Source organism: Fulmarus glacialis, unplaced genomic scaffold (assembly GCF_000690835.1).
Source record: "Fulmarus glacialis isolate BGI_N327 unplaced genomic scaffold, ASM69083v1 scaffold22175, whole genome shotgun sequence".
In the NCBI taxonomy this organism is placed as follows: Eukaryota; Metazoa; Chordata; class Aves; order Procellariiformes; family Procellariidae; genus Fulmarus; species Fulmarus glacialis.
Window position 1 is genome coordinate 31,633 of NW_009213448.1, and position 26,553 is coordinate 58,185.

At 36.9% G+C, this 26,553-nt stretch overlaps 1 protein-coding gene across 4 annotated transcripts in view; it reads right to left on the minus strand.

Annotated features, from left to right (window-relative positions):
* CDK17 (cyclin-dependent kinase 17) overlaps positions 1-26,553 on the minus strand; it is a 57,000-nt gene that overhangs the window by 22,406 nt on the left and 8,041 nt on the right. For 2 of the 4 annotated variants that reach the window (XM_009578182.1, XM_009578181.1), the window contains 2 exons: positions 19,947-20,111; positions 13,377-13,510 (listed from right to left, as the gene is read on the minus strand). In XM_009578182.1, coding sequence (XP_009576477.1) covers positions 13,377-13,510; positions 19,947-20,111 — 299 coding nt within the window. The remainder of the gene's footprint in view (positions 1-13,376; positions 13,511-19,946; positions 20,112-26,553) is intronic. The other 2 variants (XM_009578183.1, XM_009578184.1) reach the window with 2 other exon arrangements.

A 26,553-nucleotide genomic window follows, 5' to 3' on the forward strand; every position in this document is an offset into this window, starting at 1 on the left:
CACGTCAGATAGTACAGAACAGCCTTTCGGTCTGTTCGGGTTGGCTGTCAAGCCTGAGGAAAGCAACCCATTTCCCCACTGGTGCTGAACAGCCTTTACGGAGAGGACGCCCAGGCCCAGCGCTGGCCTTCGCATACGAAGCCCGGAGCTGCACATTAGATGCAATTGCCATCTCTGCTCCCTCATGCTGCTAGTGCAGCCATCCCATTGCAATCTTGCTATTGCTGCTTTAGTAGCAGCAAAACCTGCCCTCCTGAACCCCGTGGCTTACTGCTATTTTGGCACAACACCAGGCTGGAGTGCAAGCCAACAGTAGGAAACAGCAATTTTTAAGAATTTCTAATTCTCTTAAACCTCTATGGAATTCTGTGAAACAATGAAAAAGACACTTTCTGGGCAGATTACTTTGTCTACACTGATTTCAATGAACAATTGAATCTAATGACATATTAGCATTTCTCAGAAAAAAGAGAAGGAAAAAAAAAACCCCAAACCTTAAACCAAGAAAAACTACTAAAACCAATAAATTTTTTATACTGGAAATTATTAGCAGACTGTTAAAAATGCAGGCCGTTACAAGCTCCTGCTACAACACTGTTTAAAGTAGTAATAAGGAAGCATGTAAAATTAATGGCAGGACTGATTATTTTCCCTATGCTCTCTAATTTTTTATACTTAAGATTTTGAGCTTGTCAACACTATAGAGTTAAATATCCATTCTTAACATTAATTAATTTTGCAACCCTTTATGAATCTTCCAAATACGTATTTCATTTTTTAAATTTCTATTTCATTTTTTAAAGGTAGTAAATTGGAGTAACTCCCTATGTTATCTTACATATCTTTTTTTAAACCTAACAGGTGGGTAAGTGGTGTACATAGTCCCTCAACTATGCAGAGGGAATCTGGGTGCATTCCTTTGTAACTCTAACAAGCAAAGGTTTACTGGAATGCAAAACCTTAGCTTTCAGGGACAGCAAAATACTTCAGGTAAAATAAACTAATTTTTAGAAAATTAAAATGATAGTATTTTCTTGTATGTCACGATTTATTTTTCCAAATGAGGTCAATTTATAACATTTTCTAGTTTCATTCTTCTATGGTTATCTTTAGGGTCAACTTGCCACAGAACATATCAGCATTCAGTAAACGTAGTACTGTTAAATCCTCAAATGCCTACAGTTAACTGTATGTTGCTTAATGAGCTATTTTTTGATCCAGTTCCAGAATATATTCTGGAGAACATATTCAGGCACCAGTTGCTTTGCTAGGGTAGCCAGACTGCTCGTGGCAATTTCCCCCTCCTCTACATCTTAAAACCACATTTTCTATCTTCATATGCAATGCTTATTCTCAGTCTTGCTTTATCACTGGCTGAGAAATGCATACTATTTTTATAATTTGCCTGAAATAAGAATCAGATTTGTCCTACTCTGCTTGGTGGCAGATAAACATGTAAGGACTTGTGACACTAACATCACTTTGTTTTCTGTGGAGATAAACTACCCCAACTCATGCTTATCTTTACCATCTATTTCTAATGCTAGCTGCAGCAAATGCTCTGAGAAGAGCTACATTTTGTTGAGCCTTTTCTTTTGTCTGGCTAGTACCCAACTGTGTTGCTCTAACTTGATGTGTGTGTTCTGTCTACGCCGACTACTTATGTTTGGGCACAAGAAGAGGAGGCAGGTTCTGTGAGCTGAGTAATTTAACACTACATGTAAACCAACACATCTTCCAAATTAAAAAACCAGAACACCTCCTGTTTTTCACACATACTTGGAAGTAAAAAACAAAAACCGCAACTTTTTTGATATCTTTACTTCTGGTCCCCTTTTGGATGTCCCAAAATACTGTTGCAAATATCAGCTTCTTCACTTGCCATCCATAGTAAACCATTCACAAGACTCTAGTACTAGCATTTTGTTACCACATTCTGCTTTTCACAGCTGACTCTCAAACAAGTCTATTCCTTTTCTACCTATCCTATTCTGATCTCCTGTTCTCCATAATACAAGCTTACCAGCTATTCCGCTTTCTAACTGCTTATCTTGGCCCATATAATATTCTTTAGGGCCATAGTATGACACTTCTCAGTCTCATTCCTGGTCAACAGATCTATTTTCACTTCTCTTAAATCCTGTCAAAAAAGTACATTTTTCCAAAGAATGAACCTATTCTTAATTGTGAAAGCAACACTTAACTTCTCACACTTTAAATCAGACATTAAAATCAACAACTTGTGTTTTTCCTTAACTGACCACTTATTTTTTGCCAAAATGCACTACACATTTCAGTAAATCTCACTGAAGCGAAATAAAGATGATTCTGACTCAGGATACAGAATGTTTAAACTCTACATGTTAAAAAAGCTCTAAAAAAAAGCAATTTGAAATATTCACACTTTTTAGTCTGTCTTCTGATGGACTCAAGTCATCACATCTTTGACTTATATAGCACATTTACATAATAAACACTAATATTTTGCACAAAACAGAATAACAGTAATAATAAATAAATAAATAACCAGAAAATTGTCCCAGGGAAGGATTTGTTGAGGTGTTCCCAAGCCCAATCCTCACTACGCTACAAAAAGCAGAACAAGAAACTAAGACTACTTTCATTTTTATCCTTTAACAAATGTGCCAATTTGCAGACTGTTTCTTTCTTGCTGGAGTAGTGACAATAAATCTTTCCCAAATCTACTGGGCTACAAATGCCATTGATCTTTCAACTGCTAGGCTGTTTCAGGCTGCTACTGCACTCACAACTGCAACAAGAGACGAAAGACTCGGGCTTCTGCCAGTGAAGCAGTAGGAGGCAAAAAAAAAGGGCAACCCTGTAGTACCAAACGACTCGTCAGAAAAACTGGAAGGGAAAACCACAATAGCATCAGCCTCAGTCTGATGATACTATCAGCCTCAGTTCGCTATTCCTTGAATGTTTCATTTAGCTAATCTAACAGCCAACTACCTCCAAACCCAGTATTTCATTGCCTGTGGCCAGATGTTCCCATCCCTTCTTGGAGGAGAACAGGCTCTAAGCTAACGACGCAGTGATGTGGTGTAAGAAAGTCATCTGGCAGAAAACTATCCTTTCAAAACAAAGTGAGTAATTACCTGCTGATGCAAGTTTAGGAGCCAAGAGGAGAAGGAAGCTGGCTCTGTCAGGAGCAGGTAGTCAGTGGACGACACAAACTACATTGCCAAGCTGCATCATTATGTAGCAGTTCTTACTGCTTTGGTTCTTCAGTTTATTGATAGGTTACATTTCCAGACCAACCATTACTTAAGGTACGTATTTACTACACGGCAGCAGACAACAAGCTCTCCACCTCTCCCTGAAATTCTAGCTTATCTTTTAAGAGTTAATATTGTTAAATTCAATCAATAAAATTTTGTTACAGCCTCACAAAGAAAAAGAATTATTCTTCTAAGTCTACAGACATCGGTCTGACAGCCCAAACAATCCACTATAGATCAAATGAAAACGCTTTGCTCTCTTGTGTAAGCATTGGTCTGAATTAGTCTTCTCACCAGTTTTAGCAAACACCAGCAAGACACGTCAGCTGCAACCACAAGCTGTTCACTAATAAGTCATAGTGCTTTTGTTCACTGGAGAATGCTTAACGAGATCTAAAATGCTACATCATATAACCCTCCATACAACACAGTTCAACTTCATGGCATGCTTACTTTTAAAACCCCCAGTTTTAATAGTATTATTTCCTTGCATATTTTAAATAAAAATGTGTATTATGTGCTACTTCATGATACACAAGGCAAACAAATTAACTGAAAAACATTTGCTTATGCCAATGAGAATTTAAATGCTCTAATATACAACCTTATATGCATGTACTTACTGTACCATTTTAGTATCAAATGCCATGTGGAATTTTTTTCTGAAGGTTGCCTTATCAAATTTCAGCGCATTTTTGTCAAATGACAGAGTTAGCACAGTTGAAGCCAACTGGATCCTCTACAGAATTGTGACATACAACAAGACTGCTAGAAGCAAAAGCAAATAGAAAAAACCCAACCCCAAATCAGAGAATATATTTATAGAGAATTTTGTTGTTTGGTTACAGCCCTGTAGACCTCCGAGGCCCTGAAGGAAAACACCAGCATATACATCCATCAAAAGAAACCTATGGCATCCTTGCAGCATGCTATTTTACCATCTTTATAAAAAAGCGTTGATTACTGTAACCAAACCCACTGTTTTAACAACTGGGATGAGTTATCTATACCAGTTTTCCTATTAGGTATAGAAATCCATCATCATTCCGCCACTCAACTAACACGCGTAACTGTAATTTCATTGTGATGCAGAAAGTGCATTTTTTTCCTGCCTTCTGCAGAATGGTTTATACCTGAATACTACATTCTTCCTTTATACTTGAATGTTGTTGTTGTTATTATTTTACATTAAATCACAATGAATCAATTACTATTCTGTTAAATTTGAAGAGAGGGCCTTCAAAGAACCTCTTCTTCTGTTAGAAGCCGTAATGAAAATATAATCTTAAAACCCATCTGCAAAGGATCACTGCTACCTCTCACTCCTGGTGATAGCTGGTTTTCAGCCAAGCTATTGAAATGCAACAGAATTCAAGAAAATTTTGATTTTGAGCATTGAATCAGGTGGCTTTTTATATTTGGCACAGAAATGACCCAAGATATGGAATTCATTTATCAATTAATCAATATACTAATCAAATCAAGTACACAAAATATTTTCAGGGATTTTATCATGAGATTTAGCCCACAGGCTGTTTCATACTCAGAAGAAATACCAATGACCACAGATACTCCATGCTCTCTGCCCCCTCCTCAATATAAACATAGTTTGTCAGATTTGATGTTGAGATGCTAGGGAAAAAAAAGGAGCCAAGTGCAATCAGTGAAATACTGGTATTATTAAGAATTCTGAGGTTTAGTCTTTATTTTGGGACTAAGAGTGACATTTTCCTAGTACATTTACTATCATCAATCAACAAAGCAAGGACTTTACTGCCAGGAGTTCAAGAAAGTTCAGCCCTGGTGAGGCCGCACCTTGAATACTGTGTTCAGTTTTGGGCCCCTCACTACAAGAAGGACATTGAGGTGCTGGAGCGTGTCCAGAGAAGGGCAACGCGGCTGGGAAAGGGTCTAGAGAACAAGTCTTATGAGGAGCGGCTGAGGGAACTGGGGCTGTTTAGCCTGGAGAAGAGAAGGCTGAGGGGAGACCTCATCGCGCTCTACAACTACCTGAAAGGAGGTTGTAGCGAGGTGGGGGTTGGTCTCTTCTCCCAAGGAACCAGCGATAGGACAAGAGGAAATGGCCTCAAGTTGTGCCAAGGGAGGTTTAGACTGGACAGTAGGAAAAACTTCTTCACTGAAAGAGTGGTCAGGCCTTGGAACAGGCTGCCCAGGGAAGTGGTAGAGTCACCATCCCTGGAAGTATTTAAAAGACGTGTAGATGAGGCGCTTAGGGACATGGTTTAGTGGGCATGGCGGTGTTGGGTTAACGGTTGGACTTGATGATCTTAGAGGTCTTTTCCAACCTTAATGATTCTATGATTCTATGGAAGTTATCACCAGTATCTACAGTAGCTATGGCCACTGAAATAAAAGCATATAATAATTTCCTTAAAAGCACAGAAACTAGAATTATAAGCAGATACCTTTGCTTTTATTTACTTTAGCACAATTAAAAACTTATGAAATCTTCTAAGTATCTTTTCAATAATATTTGTAACAATTAGTATTTTTGAACCCACAAAATTAGAATTATAGGTCAATAGACAGGATTTTTTCATGTAAGCAGTAAAAATATGAATTCTGAACAATTTCTTCTTCAAAATACTTTTAACAAGAATTTTAATTTCATGGATATGCTGTTTAGACTACTGACTAGCTGAATAAAAATTGCTCTTTCATTCTTTAAAAAAAAAAAAAGTCAGTTTTTATTTACTTCGTATCTCCCAGCAGTTTTAATGTGAAAGTCTGACACTGTTCAGCACAAATACAGTATTCAGAAACTGCATTCCAGGAGCTTCTATTCACAACCAATGAAACCAAACCAAACCAAGTATGTGTGACACAAAACCAGTTTTGAAAAATCTGAGAAAGGAGAAATTAAACTCAAATGTGAGATACTACCTTCTTTTCATCAAGTATATAAATACACAGGAAATTTGTGACAAATTATGCCAGAAATACGTCAAAATTCTACTTGGGTGGGGGTTTTTTGTTTTGTTTTGTTATTATTTTATTGCATCTCAGAGAGCTCATAAGGAAGTGAGCTTAGAGAGTATAAGGAAGAATAAGAAAAATAATAATAACCATAAAAAGATCACGTCTGATTTTGTTTGTCTGGCTAAATTATCCTAATAAGATACCACTCTGTGGCATTAGCCTCTTAACATAAACCCTGCTGAAATCTGGGGTTTGATGGGGTTTGACTCAGTGGTAGGTGCTGGGCCGTAACAGATGCTAATAAAGCAAGCTCTGCCTCATTTACTACTACACCTCCCAGATTTTCAAACATAGATTTCTGTAGGTTTTCATCAGTTTCTGTAGTAGAGTAGCAGGAGAAATCGCCCAAAAGGAAAAGGTAACATAAGTTGATCAGCTTGCAAGAAGAATGAGGTGGAGGGGAAGGGAACTGGAAAAAATACCATGAGAAACAAAACAGAACGTATCACTGCAAAAATGCAAGCTTGGACCCTTAGAACAGCTCTCTGTAATGTTAATTACTAAGACAAAACATTCACATCAACACAAAGCTGCAACTACCAGACCGAAAGTCTCATGAAGAAACTGGCTAATTCAAAATAAACCAAATTCTTGTATATGGAAACTGGAAATCTGACATTCATGGACAGGACAGTGTAGCTGGAGTGCAGGGCGTGAAACTGCATCCAAGTACTGACTTCTCATCTGCTGCATTCCAGTAATTACTAGAGATGTGTTCTGTAGATGGCTGAACACATCCAATACGATAGCAGACTACTCTTAAATGGAACTTAAAAGGAAAACCAAGTTATGAAAAAGCAAAACCAAAAAAGCAGATATTCCATCCTTATAGAAAGGATACTGCCTAGTGCAGTAACTTTTCTATGGAAAGTAGCATTAGCAAGCAGAATGCAAGAACTTTAGCATCAGGATTACAAAGGTTCCTAACAGAAAGGCAAAAACACATCAATTGCTGATAACAGTTACCCCTAGAAAATCTAGTAAAAGGCAGGTTAAAGAAGTCTGTCTGTTATCCAAGCTGAATTTATTTTTCTTGTTGCAGTGTCAGTTTTCATCTGTAGAAGAAATGAAAGTCTGCTAATCAAATAGATCAAAAGGAGGTCCATCAGTTTTGTCAAAACCATAGTAGCAATTCAGAACATGTCCTTGTGTTTTTAGAAGAGGGATTTCGAAAACATCAAGCTTCATGTGAACTTGAAAGCAGGAGTCTACAAAAATAATAGCATGTTTTCTAGTGTAACCTTGTAAAAGGTTGAGACAGCTGCCAAGCATGACTGAATGGAGATAATACAGCAACCACTGAAAATCAAAAAGTCTTGACTGTATTCAGCTTCAATTTTTTTCTGTCTAGTACTGAAATCTTCTGGTAGGTGGCCACATGCTTAGATTCACAGAAGAAACGATCAGAAGAAAAGCTACGCATTCTCAGGGGGTGCATAGAAGGAAATTAGACAACAACCAGTACATAAGGCAGAGAGTTACACATACAGCTGCCAAGCATGGACGGAAGGGCGAAGGAAGAACTTTTGCTCAGAGAAGGCACTGTGTAGTAAAATGCCTGCTGGGGATCCAAGGGAGCCTCTTGAGTGGCAAGAGATGTAGGGCTGAAAGTTCAGGCAGTCTTTGATACAGTGCTTCCTGCCTCCAAAACTAATGGCAGGAGAAAATACTGTACTGCCTCTTACGGAAAGCCTGGATCATTACTGCCATCCAGTCTGCTGTTAAACAATTTAACGGAGCCAAGAATGCCTTATTTGCACATGTGAATGGGGACCTACAAACCACATTCTAATTTGAAGCCTACAAACAATACATCTTAACACCATGTCAGTTGAAACATCAATTAATTTCGTGGTTTTTTCTCTGGAGAAGGTACGCTTGTCCAGCTGGACCAAGAGCAGATCAAGTTACTCGAGCTGTGTCAAGACCCCTGAAGCAGTCACACCCCTGGTAAAGGGGGGAGCTCACCAAAAACTTATTTCTCATCTACCTTCTTTCCTTCGGAAGGTGACCAGTACAGCACGCACATGACTACAGGATCACTTCATAGCCTTTGTATTTCTCTCTGTTCAGCTAAAAGCACCAACCCTGCAGCTAATCCTCCCAGGGGAGAATTACACCCCATAGCAGTGTGGTAGGAGCAGCCTGATCTGGAACACGCTCCTGTCACTAATGTGACAGTCAGATGGGTAAGAACTGTTTCTCAGGATAAAGTATCTGGGAAACAGGCTGGTGAACAGCGGGTTATGGCCCTCCGCCAGTTCACACGCGAAGACAGCTTACAGACCTTGGACTTCTGGGAAAGGGAAACAGATGTTTCAATTTGCACAGACGGTATCTCCCTATTTTTTATCCACTGCAGTTCTTAACGAAGCATTCACTATCCAGTGCACAGGCACAGGGCCCCCAGTGAACACTTACGGCTTGAAACATGAATTTATATTAATGCATTACTGCCCATGTCTTCTTTTCTAGCAAATCAAAGTGAAAATGCTTTAAGCTGTAATGCCATGATCTGGAGAAGTGTTTCTCATTACATGATGAAAGCACCTACACCTAAAATACAGACACACACGTATTCATTGTTAGGCTGTATTGCTTCTGGAGCTTGAAAAAAATGATTTCATACATCTGTTTTGATAAACAGTTTTACTGATTTACTAAGTAATCATTAATATTAGCATTAGATTAGCAGACATTTTAATTAAAACCTAACAGCTGTTGGAAGCCAAATTCCTTACACAATAGATGTTCGCACCTACTGTCAGCATGGTTCCCGAATGAGGGGAAGGAAAAGGGGAAAAAAAAAAAAGGCTACTGCTTTATGGATCACTAGTAGCTTGTGGATTACAGGCAAAATAACTTTATCTAGGCAACACAATGAGATTCTGGTATGTTCTCTTTGTTTTCTAAGCACACGATAACAATGAACAATCATTTAAAAAAAAAAAATCTAGTCCCATAACTGCAGTGTTCTCAAATTCAGAAGCAAATGCATATCTGTAACAGTCATGCTGGCCTAAATTTTATGTCATCTGGGGGAGATGACAGATTGAAAGCTGGTATCTCCATAGCTGCTACTGTGAATGGAAAGTTTTCACCCCAGCAGCTTTTTCACTGCAGAGCAGGATTCCTTCTCACTGCAGTATCACCACTCCGTACCTAAAACGCTTCATATTTAGGTTACATCGCAGTATGATGATTTCCTATCTAAACCAGGTCAACTTAAGGTTATGAAATTTCAGCTTTCTATTGCTATGGAGATTCTGCTACAACACATTTTCTAGCTGCATCTCCATTGTCTATTTTGCACTTTTCTATCTTCAGTATATCTCTATCTGAAAATTTTAGAACGATAAATTTTCTTTCCCAACAAAATCTTTCATATACTCTGGACAAGAGAATCTGTTTGCTCTTCAACAACGTTACAACTTTATTTGTAGCTCTGAATTATTTAATGATTCCAGAGAAAGCAGCTTTATTATATGATTGACTGCAGTGGGGATGGGCACTAAGGATCAAAATGTGTATTCCAATGTACAAAACATCCCAGGAATACTAATACTCAGTATTGGTAATTAGCACTTAGCATATGCATGTTTTTAGCAAGCATTTTAAAAAAATTGGTTGGTTTTTTTTTTGGTGGGCTGCTAATTTTCAGATTTTTAGAGGAAGTTCAAGCTAAGCATGAAAAATTTGGTTATACACACAAAGTTCTTACAAGTAAAAAGAACTGTTCCAGGGTTTCAGCTTTATCTGATTAGTTACCTTCAAAACAAATCAGGACTTCTGTCAATTCAGCAGAGAGAAACAAACAGATATAAACAAGAAATTATGTACAAAAATATTACAAATACAGTGAATATTGGCCAAACTGAACACAAAAAAGGATATAGTTGTAGTGTGACAGGCACATTCATCTTAATGCAGAGGAACGAGGAGTATTGGTTTATTGAGCTTATCCAACTTTGTATATTTAACCAAATACATTCTACAATGGATTTCAAGTGTGACTAATGACTTCAGCAGACTACAGCAAAAACATACTATCACACACATACTAATTTACTCCAACCCACATGTATACCATACAGCTGTAACTCATCCTAAATGACTGTAAAGGGAATATGGCCTCACGCTACCCAATGATGTCTAGAGATGACAGATCCCCACAAACCAGCAAAATAAAACTGAAATAATAGAAACCTACGTCACAACAAAGATTGTTTCTTTCTCTTTATATAATCAAATTACTACTATGGAACCAGCCAGCTCCATGGCACAAATCACCCAAGGCATGCAGGCAAGACTTGGTATAAGAGGAAACCTTTATTTGGTTCCCTCACAGGCCAAGGAACCAAGAAATCCCATTCCATGAACAGCAAAACCAGTAAAACCTGTTTTCTATGAATATATGTGTCCTGGTTCCGGCTGGGACAGAGTTAACTTTCTTCCCAGTAGCTTGGGAGGGGAGGGTGTGTGCTGTGTTTTGGGTTTGGTATGAGAGGAGTGCTGATGTCCCATTGACGCTTTGGCTGTTGCTGGGCGGTGCTTGCACCGGGGACTTTTTGGCCTCCCATGCTCTGCCAAGTGCAGGAGAAGCTGTGGCAGGGGAGCATATCCAGGGCAGTTGACCCAGCTGGCCAATGGGGTATTCCATACCACGTGACATCACGCTCAGTATAAAAACTAAAGGGGTGGGGGCTCTACCCCCCATCTGTGACACGCGGTCTGCGAGGGGTGAGCAGCTGCACTGAGCATCACCTGCTTTGTATATTCTGTTATTGTTGTTGTTATCATTGTTATTATTACTGTTCTACTTTGTTTTATTTCCATTATTAAACTGTTTTTATATCACCCCGCGAGTTTTTCTACTTGTGCCCTCCCGATTCTGTCCCCCATCCTACCGGAGGTGGGGGTGAGCGAGCAGCTGTGGTGTTTAGTTGCTGGCTGGTTAATCCACAATGGTACGTCTTGAGACTCAACTCATATGTGGATACTGTGGTGTTTAATAAAGGCTGCATCCTTCCTAGCAGTGGATGCATTCACAATCTTTCCCGATGCAGAGCTTTATTCACAGAAATTAATAGAAAATTAGCATCTGAGATTTCGATCCATCTGTCAAAACTGACAGAAAATGACCCATGGGAAAAATAGGAGGATGGAAAGACAGGCAGATGATGTAATCGCTTACGGTCTTTTCACTTAGGAAAGTCAACTGAAAAGATTATGATTAGAAAGGTATTTCAACCAAAGCTACAAAGATTGTTAAGTTTCTTTTTCTTTGGAATTCACAAACAGGTAAAAACCCCACCTACTATGCTACAAAGCACTTCTAAGAAGTAACTTGAGTCAACCAAAAATATGTACCCATGACAGCATTCTTGAAATTCAGAAGTAAGAGTGTTCTAGACATTAGCTTGAAACCTTATTGGAAAAGTCACCATATCAATACTGAAGTAATTTGGGGGAAATGTTACAATTCTCACAGAATATACAGGAATAGCTGCCAAAAAATTAGTGCTCTCGTTGACTGAGCCAGTCAATGAAGAAATAATGTTCATTTCAACAATCAGAAAGACGCACTTCGAATTTGGAGAAAAATGAGAAAATTAGCATTGGATAAACAAAAGTGAAATAAAAGCTTCCCAAAGCCTCTTAAACAGTAATATTAGAATTGTTTCACAATTAAAGAGGCCAATGCAGAGATGCTTTTATTTGACACCTTCTGAAAAATTACACAGGAATTTCCTGAACTTTAATGACTATTCCTGAGTTCTTTTCTAATTTCTTTTAGAGTTTCTTGAATCCTAATATAAAAGAGAATCCTTTAATGGTTCTTAGCCCTCTCTGAAATACTTGACACGTTTCCATTTCAGTTTGTTAATTTCATTATGTATCATTAATTTCCTTATTTCTTTCCTGTTCTAAATGCGCATTTCAAAATGCAGAGGAAACAGACAATGAGCAAAAAGTAAATAATTCTTTTAAATAATTTCCTTGATTTTTAGTTTCTCCAGCATACATTCTGATGTGCAAGTTTTCACAATGACTTTTTTTTTTCCTTAATTTAAGCGTCTTGCATAAATCAATAGACCCACCTTAGCTCTCCAAAGTAAATGGTCCAACTTTAACAGTCTGATCAAACCTGAGATTAATATACAAATTTAGAAATTTGAAGACAAAACCCCCTAGGTGCTAGAAAGGATATAAATAATTAATACAGCTAATTCACAAGTTCTTGGAATCATATCAGCATGACGTGCTTGGAGTCTTGGAATTCCAAGCATAATGGAACGCCTCACAAATAAAAAATTTTTGGCACATACACCCTACTGTAACTTAGGTTACAATCTGTCTCCCCAGTCCTGTATTCGATATCAGGCTTTGAATGAAGATTCAAAATCTTACAAACTATGCATATTGGTACGTATGCTATAAAGCAGCAACTACAAAATTTTACATGCTTCTGTAACAAAGGCATCTTTATAATTGTAACTTTCATCCACTCAAGAAACAGGGAAGTGTTCTGTTTTTCTTCACCAAGGGAAATGACAACAAAGCAAGCACAAGGGTGGCTAGTATTCATAATGAGACTCATAAATAAAGGAAATTATGTGCACAGTTATTCATAAGGTACTTTTCCTCCTTTTGTTTACCATCCTGTAAAGTTCCGTTCATTAAAAAACAGGAAGAGAGGGGAAAGGCTGAAGCAGTCAGGACGATCACTGCTGTAGCATTAGTTTTACAAAGATTAGAAAACAGTCTTAAGTAAAAAATGTTTAAACACTGTATCTTCTTGAATATACTCAGTGAATTGCACAGAATGTGACGGAAAGATATTCTAATGCTACACATTCTAATGCTACACTTAAATTATTCCCAAAAATCCAAGTTTCAAAACATATTTTATTTTCAAAATTAACAGCTCATAAACAATGCAAGATAACCATCCGATTTCTGTGTGACGAATGGAGACAGAAATTTAAGTAATATTAAAATAATGCTCTCTGCACAAAATATATATCAGAACAGCTATAGTTAATTGAGAAGACAACCAGTTATAACGAACAATTAAAGCAACACCCAACTCCCTTGTCAATTTAAATGATCGTTATATGAAAAGTAAATTACCTCCATTGAGATTCGTCTGTGTATCCGGTTTCTGAGACAAACACCTGTAGGAGACTGAACTTCATCAGATGATGTTCCAGAAGCTTGGTCACTTTCACCATCTGACCCCATTTTCAGATTTTCATGAACAATATCTTAAAAATAATAAAAAAAATTAAAAACAGTTAATCAGTATTCCATCAGACATCTCTCTTGTACAGACGGAAAACAACTGTATCATTACTGTGCATTGGGTTTTATGGCAGAATCAAAGACTCATCACAGTCATGGTAGTCTTTGATACACTTTTTACGGCTCAGGAATCACAAAATGAACAGGATTACTTTACAGGACTTCTATACAAACTTTCTAATTATTTTTCTTCTTTGGTTTGCAGCAGAACTCAATTTTCCAAAACTAAAGACAGACAGTCCAATCCCAATTTTAATTCCTATAAGCCACCTTCCCCTCACAGCCTCAGTTCCTGCACTCCTTTACTACCTCTTCTCTTTTTGCTACTCTTGGATATAAAACATTACTGAGAATATTTAAGATTTTCAAATCAGACTACCTGATGTTAGCCACCTAAATGTATCTTCAGAAAGCTTAAAAAAACCTTAAAAGGTATAAGCATTATTTTCAGAAATGCCAAATACGGATTCAGATATAAAAACCACTGGTGTGCATGTGTGGAGGAAGGGGACGTATTCTGACCGCCTAAACAGAGGCCTCAACACACAAGCGGATTCAGCAGAGGACCTGATATTTAGGAACAATTAAGTGAAATTTGTGACCTTATGGAGGAATTCAGGTGACAGACTGCCTGAGTTACATAATGTTGCAGGATATTCATGTAAACTGAAATTGGTACTTTTAACACAATACTGTAGATTCACCCACATGAAAGTTTATGTATATTACGTATATACATATACATTACTTTCAAGCACCACAGGATCTTCCAGATTTTGGAAGACAAACACTGTAATGAATGAAGAAAAGATCAAGGTGGTGTCATTAATAGCATGAAGAGCCAAATGACTTGCAAAAGGGCACACAATAGGAAATTGGTCATACAAGCAATTCACTATGAGTAATGCTCTATCATGACCTCTGAAATATTTGAACTCCAAATTACTACAGAGATTAAATACTTATACATACAAAGGAGGTGTTTCAAAAGACACCAATTTCCCTGCACTCTCGTGATCCTCGGTATTAAGCATGACCTTGTACGAGGTAAAAGAGAACCTGAGGAACAACTAAAAATCTCAGAACTGTACCTATAAAAAATGCTAATACTAGCAAAACTCACAGAACTCAATTCAGCCTTACCACCAACAGACCTGAAAATATTTAGCATTTGCACAGCGTTACAGCAATAAAAAAAACAAAAGAGAATATGCAAGTTTTATCACTATCAACAAGCAAGAAAGCTGGATTTTCTATCAAAAAAGCCTCTAGGCCAACATTTGGGTATCAACACATCTAAAATGTTTGTCTAGTTTGGCTCACATAGAATCATGCGGACTTCAAAGGATCAAATTCTTCCTCAGTACAAAGAATTTCCTTTTACAGAAAACAGAACGGACAGAAAAAGATTAACTCGTAAGGCACTGACAGCATGCATTTTAACTCAAAGTACTGTAATTAAACACACAAACTAAGCATGCATCTCATGCTCAAAGCACATATTCCAGCAGCAATGTGGATCTAAATTGGATTTAGATTAAAAATCCACATTGCATCAGAATTTTCCCTGCAAGTTATGCTCAGATTTGGACTGAATGAGAAAAAAATAAGCTGCAATCCTTGCACAGTAAGAAGCAATCTTCTAGTTTCAAAGAAGGTAAATACTCATCAGTGCTTTTAAAGGCATGGTAGTTTGAACCAGAGGAAGAGATTTTCAGAAAGTGGTCCCTAAAAATCAGCCTTAACATTAAGCTAGGCAGACAAAATGTGAAATGTGACTCCTTTTTGCCAAGTCTCCAAGAAATCTCTCTTATTCTCTGTAGTGACTTGATAGCTGTCTTTTAAAAAAAATCTCTAACAAACTCTAGAGAATTATTTTTAGTAATATAAAAGCATTACTTAAAACACTATTTGCAGCAAAGCTGTTATGCCAGCATTGTTGTATCTGGTAAACAGCACATTCATCATATCAGTTCTTTAACACAGTTTCTCTTTCAAAACATTTTTCTGAGAGGTCATGTAATCCATTTCAGCAACTACAGGTCTTAAGATTCTGTTTGTAAAATTAAGTGTAATTGATACTATGCTATTCCGCAATCTATTTATCCTCATGTTAGTACAAGCCCATTGATTGGGCCCCAAAGTCTATTTTCTTTAGAGAAGCTAGACTAGAGACAGTTATCTGGCCAACCTCATAAAGTAAGACTGACGAAATTAAAGTAGTATTGTGTTCTAAGCCATGGAGCAATTACACAATTTCTTTTTAAAAAAGATTGACACTTAAAGTAATCATGTGATTGATACTGTCGTACTTTTTATCTTAAAATATACAATGTTCAACTCACAAAAGCGTACGTATTATGAAGTGACTGTAAAAAAATGACACTTCAAAATGCAATACTCAGAACAACAAAGAACATCCTAGTTGACAAAAATAATTCTCCTACTAAAAAGACCACCCATGCAATAATACACAACTAAGGAATATTTCAAGAATTCGTAACACAAATCCATACATTTGGGGTAGATAACGTAGCTGCAAGGAGATTCTGCTCTTTATAAATCAGGAATGAGAAGACAAAGTGGGTCTGTACCACTCAAGACTTAAGTAAGATGATGGTCAGTCTATTTTGAATACTGCTGTGATGTAATTAATTCTGGTAAGTCTGGATAAGCTACATATCCATAACTAAAAGGTTTTAACGAGGACACTGACTGTAGCATCCAAAAATCTGTCATTAACCACATGCCTGAATTTCTGATAGGCTAAATACCCAACAGCTCCTATCTGTAAGGGTTTGCAGATGTTTTAATTATATTCTAAATAGGAATACTTTAAAGCTTTTTAAAAATATCTTAACTGTGTTATCATCTAATATAAATGTGTACTTTTATTTTATTCAATTAAAAAGGCATTAGTAGAGCCTCATGTTCATTATTTTAAGAGCATAAACCGAGGAATAAGGCATTAACCTAGTCATGTTAATCATTTTACACAGGTGCATGATGATACTTCGTTAAGCAATGATGAGAATCAAGCAAATACTTCCTTAATTTCACTAAGCTTTTCTATAGGCAGGTTCACCTGCACCAAAGCCAGCTTGCATGGTCTTCAGAGGTTTTAATGGTTCAGTAATTTATTGAATTGCTTTCACTGAATATCCAAGCCGTTCTCTTACACAGATGTTTATTTTAATGTACTCTACATATCTAATTAAATATCCAGTACGCCCATGTAATGAAAAGCTGTAGATGACTACAATATAACAGGAAAACTATGGAAGTACATTTGAAAGAAAAGGCTGTCCTCATCTCAGCCGTGGGGAATGCACCACAGAAGAAATTCATACAGGGAACCTACAGTGCAGCAAATGAGAACTCCTCCAAGTGAGCTAAAATAATATCCACTAATTAGTCAGTAGTGAGTTGGACTGCATGATCTTTCCATCTTATTTCAAATTATTAGAAAAATGATCACATGACTTGCATATTGGATTCCTTCCAAGGTGCACTTTTCCAAAGCTTACTTTTCTATGAAGTGTCTAAATTTTATTTTATTATTAGTTTCACTAATAACGATTGAAATTGAGGAAGGCAATAGTGAGAAATTGCCTTTGCTGTTAACATTACCAATCTATGAAAGCTGTACGGAAACATCAGTCCTTTCACTTCCAGTATTTCTGACAAAGAAACAAAGCCTCTCTGTAACTGTATCAACACAACTGGCAAAAGCAGGGATCAGCTCTCCTGTGGCTGCTACTGAGGTTCAGCAGGAGGGTTAGCTTCAGCTCCGTGCTGGCTTTGCATATTCCAAGCACCTCTCCAGTGTTCCCAGTAATATAAACATGGAACAAGGACAACTAAATTGGCTCTGCATTCAGCCAGGCCGGGTCCAAAAAGGGTTTATTAGCTCTGGCTCCATCATGCAGTGGTTAAATGTTTCTGGAGGTGCAAGACTTGAGAAGCTGTATAGCTATACATGAATTAAAAAAGCCTCAGCTAGACCTTCATCCGCATCAGAGGCGTGACTGATTCACAATTTGGCCTGAGAGTCATCTACATTATTTAAAATCATCATGATAACGGAATACTAAATTAAAAATGACTACAAGATTTTAAACAAAGGCACACTTTTTAGAGATCAGTTCAGAATTTTTGTCTTTACAAAACATTTTACAAAACATAAAGCTAACTGTGATGTTTCCAAGTAGAAATTCTTTAAAAAATATTTTGGTATTTTACACATTACTACAACAGCAGGAACCCATGTTCAGCGCTCAGAAAACAAACAAAACTCCAAAACCCTCCTGGGCTTCTGAACCGATTTTTATATTGATAATCTCATTCAAAAGCAAGCGGCGTGAAGATGCATCTGTGGCAGGTCTTGTTTTAATCTGTTTTTTAACCAAATAACCAACCTTTAACTGCCATTATTTTGTGATATTTCAAGGATATCTCTCTGATAGCATTTTTCCACCATTGTAATAGAGGAAAAAGTGGAAAGAAAAGAGGATGAAGGAAGAAAGCAAAGGGAGAAAAAAGTCTCATGTAGTGTGGAATATTTGACCGTTTCACTTCTGATGTCATTATCCCAATAGAGAAAACCTCAGTATCCTGCTGAGTAATAACCATTCTCATATGGCAGGAACAAAAGGAGGAAAGATGTGAAGAAGGAACAGAAAGAGCATTAGTAATTATGTTTGTATATGCTTGTACTCATGTTATCTACCACTAGATAACATGAACAAGTAGCTTAAATTTTCATCAAATGAGGAGAAAAAAAAAATGTCATCATTAATGGCATCACTGTATCCAAAGCAAAGAGAGATGTTTAACATATGCATGCATACAGTCAGAAGATCTATTCCATACTACTTCAATGCAATTACAAATTCTACAGGAATCTGTAGCTATTTACTTCCTGCAGACTAACATATTAAAATTGTGAGTGCTATTTAAACACTTGATCACCTATGAAACTTGATCATCTGAGAAAAAGAAAACTTAATGGCATTCTTCTGCAATACTTATATATTGGTGGTTTTCTCAGGTGAAAAATAAAGCTTTGAGAAATCTGGAAAATCAATTAAAAAAAACCAAAAAACTGTTTATGACCTTTCTTTTTGCAAAGCTGATTTGAATTTCATAGTGAAATTTTGAAGGGGACTAACTTATTGGTAAATTTACATTTAAAAATGCTATTGAATGTTTTTAAAGGCAATACACAAGAACAAGAGTACAGAAGTATACGCCTCTGCAGTTCCTGTACACAGTTTATATACATCCGATTTGACAAATAATCCATAAAAGACTAAATATTCCTAATCAGAGATTTCTTTAAGTACACAATTTTTTTTTTTTAAACTTTGTCCTCCTGCTAGATTCTTGGCAACTTAAGCAAAGCTTGGCTAGGCAAAAAAGAAAAAAAATAAAGTGCATAGGACTTGAGTGAAATCAGGAGTTGATACAGTAGTCAAAATGTGCACACCAAAACCTGTCGTCTTCCGTGGTAACAGGTGCCAAAGCCCATTCAAGAGGACAGAATTCTTTTTTCAGTTTGAATGGTAGCACAAACAGTAAAAAGGCAAGGTTTTGAACATGATGAGTGATATTGCAGCAGAGGAGGATACAAGTGGTTTAAGTACTATCTTGAAGACTCATAGCTTAATCTTGAAGGAGATCAGTTTATCACACACTTCTAAAGGAGGGCAGAATATTGAAAAATTCATAAAATTCTAATTAAACTGTGACTTGCTCTCATTTTCTAGTATCAATTAATTAAGCATAATTTAAAATAACATAAAAGCAGGGTAAAACATTAACGGTGACTGGAGGCAGCAACATGACAAATTACTTGAAGGTGAAGAAAAAAAAATTTCGTAACTTATTTGCCCCACAGAATCACAAATATAGCTCGCGAGGACAACAAAAAGATAATTATAGGCGAGTGGCCTTAATTTATCACTGAAAAAAGCAATGTTTTTCTTATAATAATGGAAAGTCTAAGCAATATACCAGTTCTTTTTAAATTCCACATATAGGATGATTATCCTCTGTTTTTATCATATCCAATTTATTGTAGTTCTCACCAATGCTTCACTGAGATGAACACGTGTTTCTTGCAAAGTATTAAGAAAGAGTATTTTTAACTTCTGTAACTTTGCAATTTGTCAAAAATTCATGGGTGACTTCTGTGTGTTCTTGTAATTGCTTTCTTCCTGAAAATCTTCAGAGACATTCAGTACCTTAAAAACAAATTTCTCTAACAACCCTAGAAAAAGACTACTATATTCCCAGAGATTTATTAAAGCATTAGAAAACCGTATCTCTTGCCAAGAATCAATACAGACATTATTCTTCACAGAAAAATGAACTTAAACAAACAATGTAGTAAATTACCTAATCTGCTCCCATTTCTGGGCATTGCCATGAAAGAGCCGAGGCTGCCCCCTATGACGCTATGTGGTCTCCGTAAAGGGGGCTTCTTGAAAGATCCTGTGTATTGGTGGAGAAATGAGTGCATGCTGTGAGACGTTGGAGGCCTGCCATTCTTCACAATAGGCTCTACATTTCACAAGGATCAAAATATTCATTCCCACAAGCAAGTAGGAGTGTCAGGAACATGCCAGAAGAAAAAAAAAGAAAAAAGAAAAAAACAGTTACTAGACAGGAAATCACCACTCCGGTAAGATTTTCTTTCATACTAACAGTAGACCATCACACTACTGCCATTGGTCTATTAACAAATTAATACAAAACATGGCATTAAATATTACCCAAATTTCATTTTATTAAATTCTGTTGCTGGATCAGTAAATGACCTGAATATACAGTCTAAAAATGTGAATAAAACCAGAAAGTAGCTTTTAATATATTTTTTTTTCTTCTGAATTAATGATCTGTCTTATTGCACAATGTTTCATCTCTACTGTAATTTAAACAGACCAGCTGTTAGATCAACTCACATGATGAGCAAATTCAACAGCAAGCCTTTGGAAATATTCTCCCTTTCAAAATTCTTAAGGGTCACTAGTACCGAGGCATCACTACTGGAAGTCTTTAGAAGGAAACGTACCTGTCTATACCCACCAGAGCTGTCATGCCATAATTAAGGTTATTATCTTAAAGGATATCAGAATAATTAAGTATTCAATGAGTTATTTTGGCTTTCTATTGGACTGTGTCTCAAACAGTTCATTGTACTTAGACTCAAAACCAGGACTGTAATTTTTTTACTTATTATTATTCATAAACACTTTCTAAAAAAGATGAAACATTAGAGATTTTAAAATCTGATACACAAATGTGCACAGAAATTAAGCGTTCGTGTTCTCTCAGCAACCTGACTCTGCACACATGGACTAGCACTCAAGGATTGCTGTGGTACTGGAAGCAATCTAACTCTAAACGCAGAGGCTTTTTTACCCCAACAAGAAGCAAAACAGAAGTCAGCTTGCATTGTTTGTCACAAAACTGGACTTATCAGAACCACCGATGAAGTCACCCATACAAGAAATAAAAGAAGAAATACTGTCACTACAGAAAACATACCCAGAGGTAAGAGTCACCAGGCAGCTACATACAAGCACTGTCCCCATACTAGGAAAAAGACCAGAACACGTGCCCAAAGAACACTTCAGATTCAAGTAATTTTATTTTTCCATCATTTGATTCTTATTACCATGACAGATATGTGTTGTTTGGTATTATTCGGAAGACAGAAAAGGCAGCAGCTACACATTGAGCAACCGCAGCGTCAGTGCTGCTGCATGGAGAGTGGCACCTCCCGAGGCATTTCTGGAGCCCCTGCTCCCAGGGCGTAACGCAGCCGGGATCAGCTCAGAGCTCACTACGCCTACTGGGACAGGGAGCAATCTGGGATGCTATTTCATCACCCTGACTTATATTCTCACATGCAGGGACCCCAAAATCTTGCTTTCCCTTCCAAAATAAGATAATAAGAAGAATATAGCTAGGAGAACTTATTTTATGGAAAGCAGAATTTCAACGGTGAAGGAAAATAACAGCAACAAATACCTAATAACCTAAGGAAAAAAGGATCCTGAAGGGAACCCCCTCCCTCCCCACGTGTACCTTTTGGATATATTATGATGATTGGTCTGAAGCAAAGAGACAGAAGAACACAGATAGAATTACCCAAAGACAGGCCAGTGACTTTAAAAAATAATTATGCAAGGAATTTTTGCATATAAACATGAATAGTACAGTAAGATAAAAAAAATCACTTTTACTCAGCTGCTGCAGAAAAAAAAAAGTCAAAAAAAAGAAAATGCTTCAGGTAGAAAACAGAATGTGAAAGGACACGCCAGCACTGTAACAAACCTGCCTGCATCTTTCAATTAGCATCCTTCATAAACACAGCTTCAAAGTGGGTGAACGTGAGGAAAAATACACCATACATCCATGTATATGTTCATGAAGTACAGTCAGTGTCTTCACCTTCAAAACTCTGCACATCTCTGTCCCAAATCCTTATTTCTGTTTCTAATACCTTGCATCATCCCTTTTAATTTAAGGGTGATATCAGCTTCCTTGTTGTGTGCCTTCACCAGCAGACTTATCCTAGGGCAGCAGGCAGCAGATAGCAGATTCTTCAGCAGCAATTTTTGAATAGAACCTATTACTACTTCTGCATGACAGGAAATACAGGTTCACATACAGCACAACTACTGCTTTTACTTTCTAGGTATTAAAATTTGCTTTCTGCTTTCCAACTTTCTTACTAATCTTTGGTTTGAATTTGATCTAGTTTCTAGACTAAAAACCTCACACTGAGTTTACACACAGTGCTGAACAAATGAAGGGTAATGCTGAAAATCCAAATACCTGATGAGTACATAGTTTGTTCTGTCATCACCGGTTCTAACCATGATGCTTGGTGGGATTTAGTGGCTAGTTTGCATAATTTTAAAGTTACTACTTCATTTGTATTCCTTATATAAGCAATAAATACTATATAGTAAGCATGTAATTCTACTTCATTTTAATTGTTTCTAAAACTAAATTTTTATGAAGAAAGAGAGCCAACTCAAAGAGGTATTTTTTCTGGGAAACAAAACTCTCCTCCCTTTGAACAAGCCCTCCTACACCAAGCAAAGCAGAAGTCCCTCACTTTTTTGTTTTGTTTTAAAGCCCTAATAATAAACCTAGGAAGAAAGTTCTCTTTTTTTTTTTTGTTAGCATGGAAACGTACTGCTAAAAATCACTCAAATATTTCTTAGCTCTGCCACTAGTGTCAATAGCTTTACCCTTTGGAGGGTAACTTAAACCCTGAGCAAAGTGCTGAGACAGACTTATGCTTGGTAACTAAACTGTATCTCCCATGGCAAGATTATTGTCTCACACACAAAAATGCAAATTCTGCATCAAAGTAAACATTACTTTTCTCATCCTAATGAGAAACTGAAGATGCCAGGACACATCTCAACAAAGTCGGAGAAGCACCAAAGGCAGCACAGGGAAGGGACAGGGCCGTACGGCTGGAAGCAAAACTCTTCTTGTGAGTGTGACAGCACATCGCCTCAGCCATGTGTATGCACGTATGTGGACTACAGCTGCATTCACAGAGCACACAGTCGGTAATTTCCCTTGTATGTTATGGCTTTTGTCTACTCATGCTAAAATTAATCTATCTCCATGAACTGAGTAGCATGTAAAAAAGGCCAGAGTTTATGAATACACTGAATGACTAAGTAGAGATTGAGTTTTATGTTCATTACTAACATGACAGTGCAATGAACAGAGATGATTATTTTAAAAATTTGTCTTCCTCATGGCATTGGTAGATTTGCCCATATTTTACAGTTTAGAACAAAATTCCTAAACTATCTTAACATACAAGTAACTTCAGCTCAATTATAAGGATAACACATAAAATTAATAAGCAAACAGAAAATGTATATAAAAATGAAAGACAAATCATTAATATAATAAGATCCAATTATACAGAAATAACTTTTGTTATCATAGGCAACTATTACCTTCCTGCACTGTCGTAAGTACTGTTCTAAATTATGGAGCCCATTATAAAATTTAGCAATAATAATTTAGGTCATGTAGTAGGACAGGCATAGCTACCGACAGACAATGAAACGAAGGTTACAAAAACTCTCAGATTACTAGTATACTTGTGACTAAGAGAAGTGTTAATAGTACTTGATTACAGTGTTTTTTAAAAACATAGTACACATTAATTTACAAAAAGGAAGGATAATATGGCATTCTCTTTTTACAATGGTAAATACTTATGGTCTGGAAAAGTATTTTTGTATATACAGGTAAGTTTGCATTGTTGTATGCAAGAAACTTTTAAAGACATGTTCACATGAATTCTGCATTGTGTGCTGCCTCCTCCCTGTGACTGTGGCAGTAACAGCTGAGAGCTGGAACAAATATTGAAAATGATCAAGCAAACTCTTGCTGGAAATGAATTTACAAGATTGCTTATTTTTATTTTTGTGCATTTATGAGATACAAGATTTAAAGAAAATGCTTTTGAAAAAGTATTTAACTCCCTCTGTCCGAAGATTCCTACGTACTTCTTCCAAAGTTACAATTTCACTTCATTCACATAAAAAATTCATTTTTTTGCAGGATTATTAATACGTTGAATCACTAAATTTAAAGGGTAATGCTGCAGTTTTTAAGGTGTGAATTTAGCGCAACTGCCTGGTCTTGAATAAGATGAGTCAGAACTGTGAAAGTTAAATGCCCTTACTACATACATCTATAACCTGCTTCTTATAATTTTATCTCTGTGATTATATGTTTGGTTTGTCTTTAAAAAAAATGTTTCCCTATATAAAACTCACTAACATTCCTTACTGTTAGTGTCACTGTACTTGGTAAATATAACTCAGTACCACTCAAAGGCTTAGCTGACATGATGGAGGTGTTTCCGGAAGCAAGGTAGGTGTTTTCATCGTTTAATATTCAGCCGCAGCCAAAATGAATGATAGAAATTAAGAGGGGAGGGAAAACACCAGAAAACACTATGCCACTATGCAAGTGTATGGATCTATTGCATTTTGACTATCATGCACAGTCCTAGTCTTCCTCTCTCAAACAGATTAAAACTGCAGAAGGTGTGATACAACCCACAGACTTGCAGGAGGGCTGAAGAGGGCACCTAGGAACCAGCTGCACCCCCCAGCTCCTCCAGCACAAGAGTGAGGGTCACTGAAAAAGCCAGCCGTGACAGGTTGCCTACGGGGCACGGAAGCGGTTCTTCACACCATGCAGTCTGTGGAAACTCCTCACCACAGGATATTAGAACTACATCTTACAAGACTCAAGGGGAGACTGAACAAGAAATCTGCTCAGGGTTCCTAACTGCACAGAGACTTGCCTAGTTCAGGAAGTCTCTGAACTAGAAACCGGTAGAGTACTCTGGGGAAATGCTGTTATATTTTGAGCTCTAATCTTAGACTTGCCCTTAATTGTCATCCTCAGAGACTGGAGAACAGCCAGGCAGATTTCCAGCCGTCTTTACGGCGCAAGACTTCTGCAGCACCTGGGCAGTTCACTCGCGTTGGCTCCTGCTGGCACAACCATTCCAGCGAGGGCCTTAGTAATTATTTATCTCTAGCTCTGTTTCCTCGCTCTGCTCTATAATCTGTAATTCCAAACTGATAAAATTTGTAAATATGGAAAGCGAGCTGAAAGAGAGACTTCTCAGTGTTTTTTTTTAAATTGTATTTGGTCAGTTGTTGTTGTATTATCTTCTTATTTTGGCTACAAAACACTTCATCTTTCACTCATCTTTCAAGGAACATCAGCTCAATTCTTAATTTTCTTATGAAACCTACTAAGCTATCATGCAAATCTAGTCTTTAAATGTGAAAAAAGTTAACGGAAACATTCTGGATGAGAATATTTAGAAATATTATACTGGAGTACAGGATGAACACATGGTTTTCTTTTCAATGCCCCTGAACAATTCTTGAAATTTGAATATGTCCTGCTTTTTAAAATTTTTTTTATATATATATATACACACACACAAACACACACACACACATATACGCACACACTTTTTTTTTTAATGCCACATCCATGTTATCTTGTTAAGTGTGCATCTTCAGCAAGGTTTAAAATTGGGCGACATGGTGACTGCACTGTTGTATTACTTGATTTTCAAGTTTGGCAAACACTAAGCTGCTGGTTTATTTCATTTGGATCATTTTCTTGTATTTCTTGCATCCTATCATTCAAACTTCCGTTATTATTGGCATAATGCAAAATAACTACAACAGCACCATTCAAAGAAAATACAACAGCCTGGCTTACTAATGTTGTAAGAGTTGCCAGACCATGTTGCTGGTCTGTTTTAGAATACACACATATATTTTAAGAAAATACAGTACCCAGTAAGGTACCACTGCTTTGCTAAATTTGAAATAATGCCAACAGCAACGCTAACAAACATACAAGAACAGAAAATAAATGAGCCACTGAAATCTTTCAATTGTGAAGTGACAGAAGTTTATGCTTGAACGTAAGTAGAACTGATTTTTTTATTTCATAATTATGAGAACTGCCAGAGCCAAATAGAACAATAGTGTATATAACCAAGAACCTTGTCCGAGGAATTAGTAAAAACCAACTATTTTATGAGGTTATAAAGATGTCTCCTCTTTTTCCTTTAACTGCAATTTAAATTAACCACAAATCCTGACCTGAAATTACTCCCAAGTTAAGCAATTTTTCAATAAATCCCCAATGTTTCTTTTCCTTGTCCATCTATCTTAATGAAGAGCCACACTACCACTTGCTTTCCTGCGCTGGATTTACTTAACTGCATTTACTTAATCTGAGTTCCAGAGAGCCTGTAGAATTGCCTGGCATTTCTATGCAAGGCCTCAGCAACTGACATACTGTCACACGTCAGTCAGCTGGTGGATTAAAGAAAGTGTTTTCATTAGGAACATAAATGCATTTTAAAACACATTTTATGAATATCTAATACCACATATTCAACTACCTC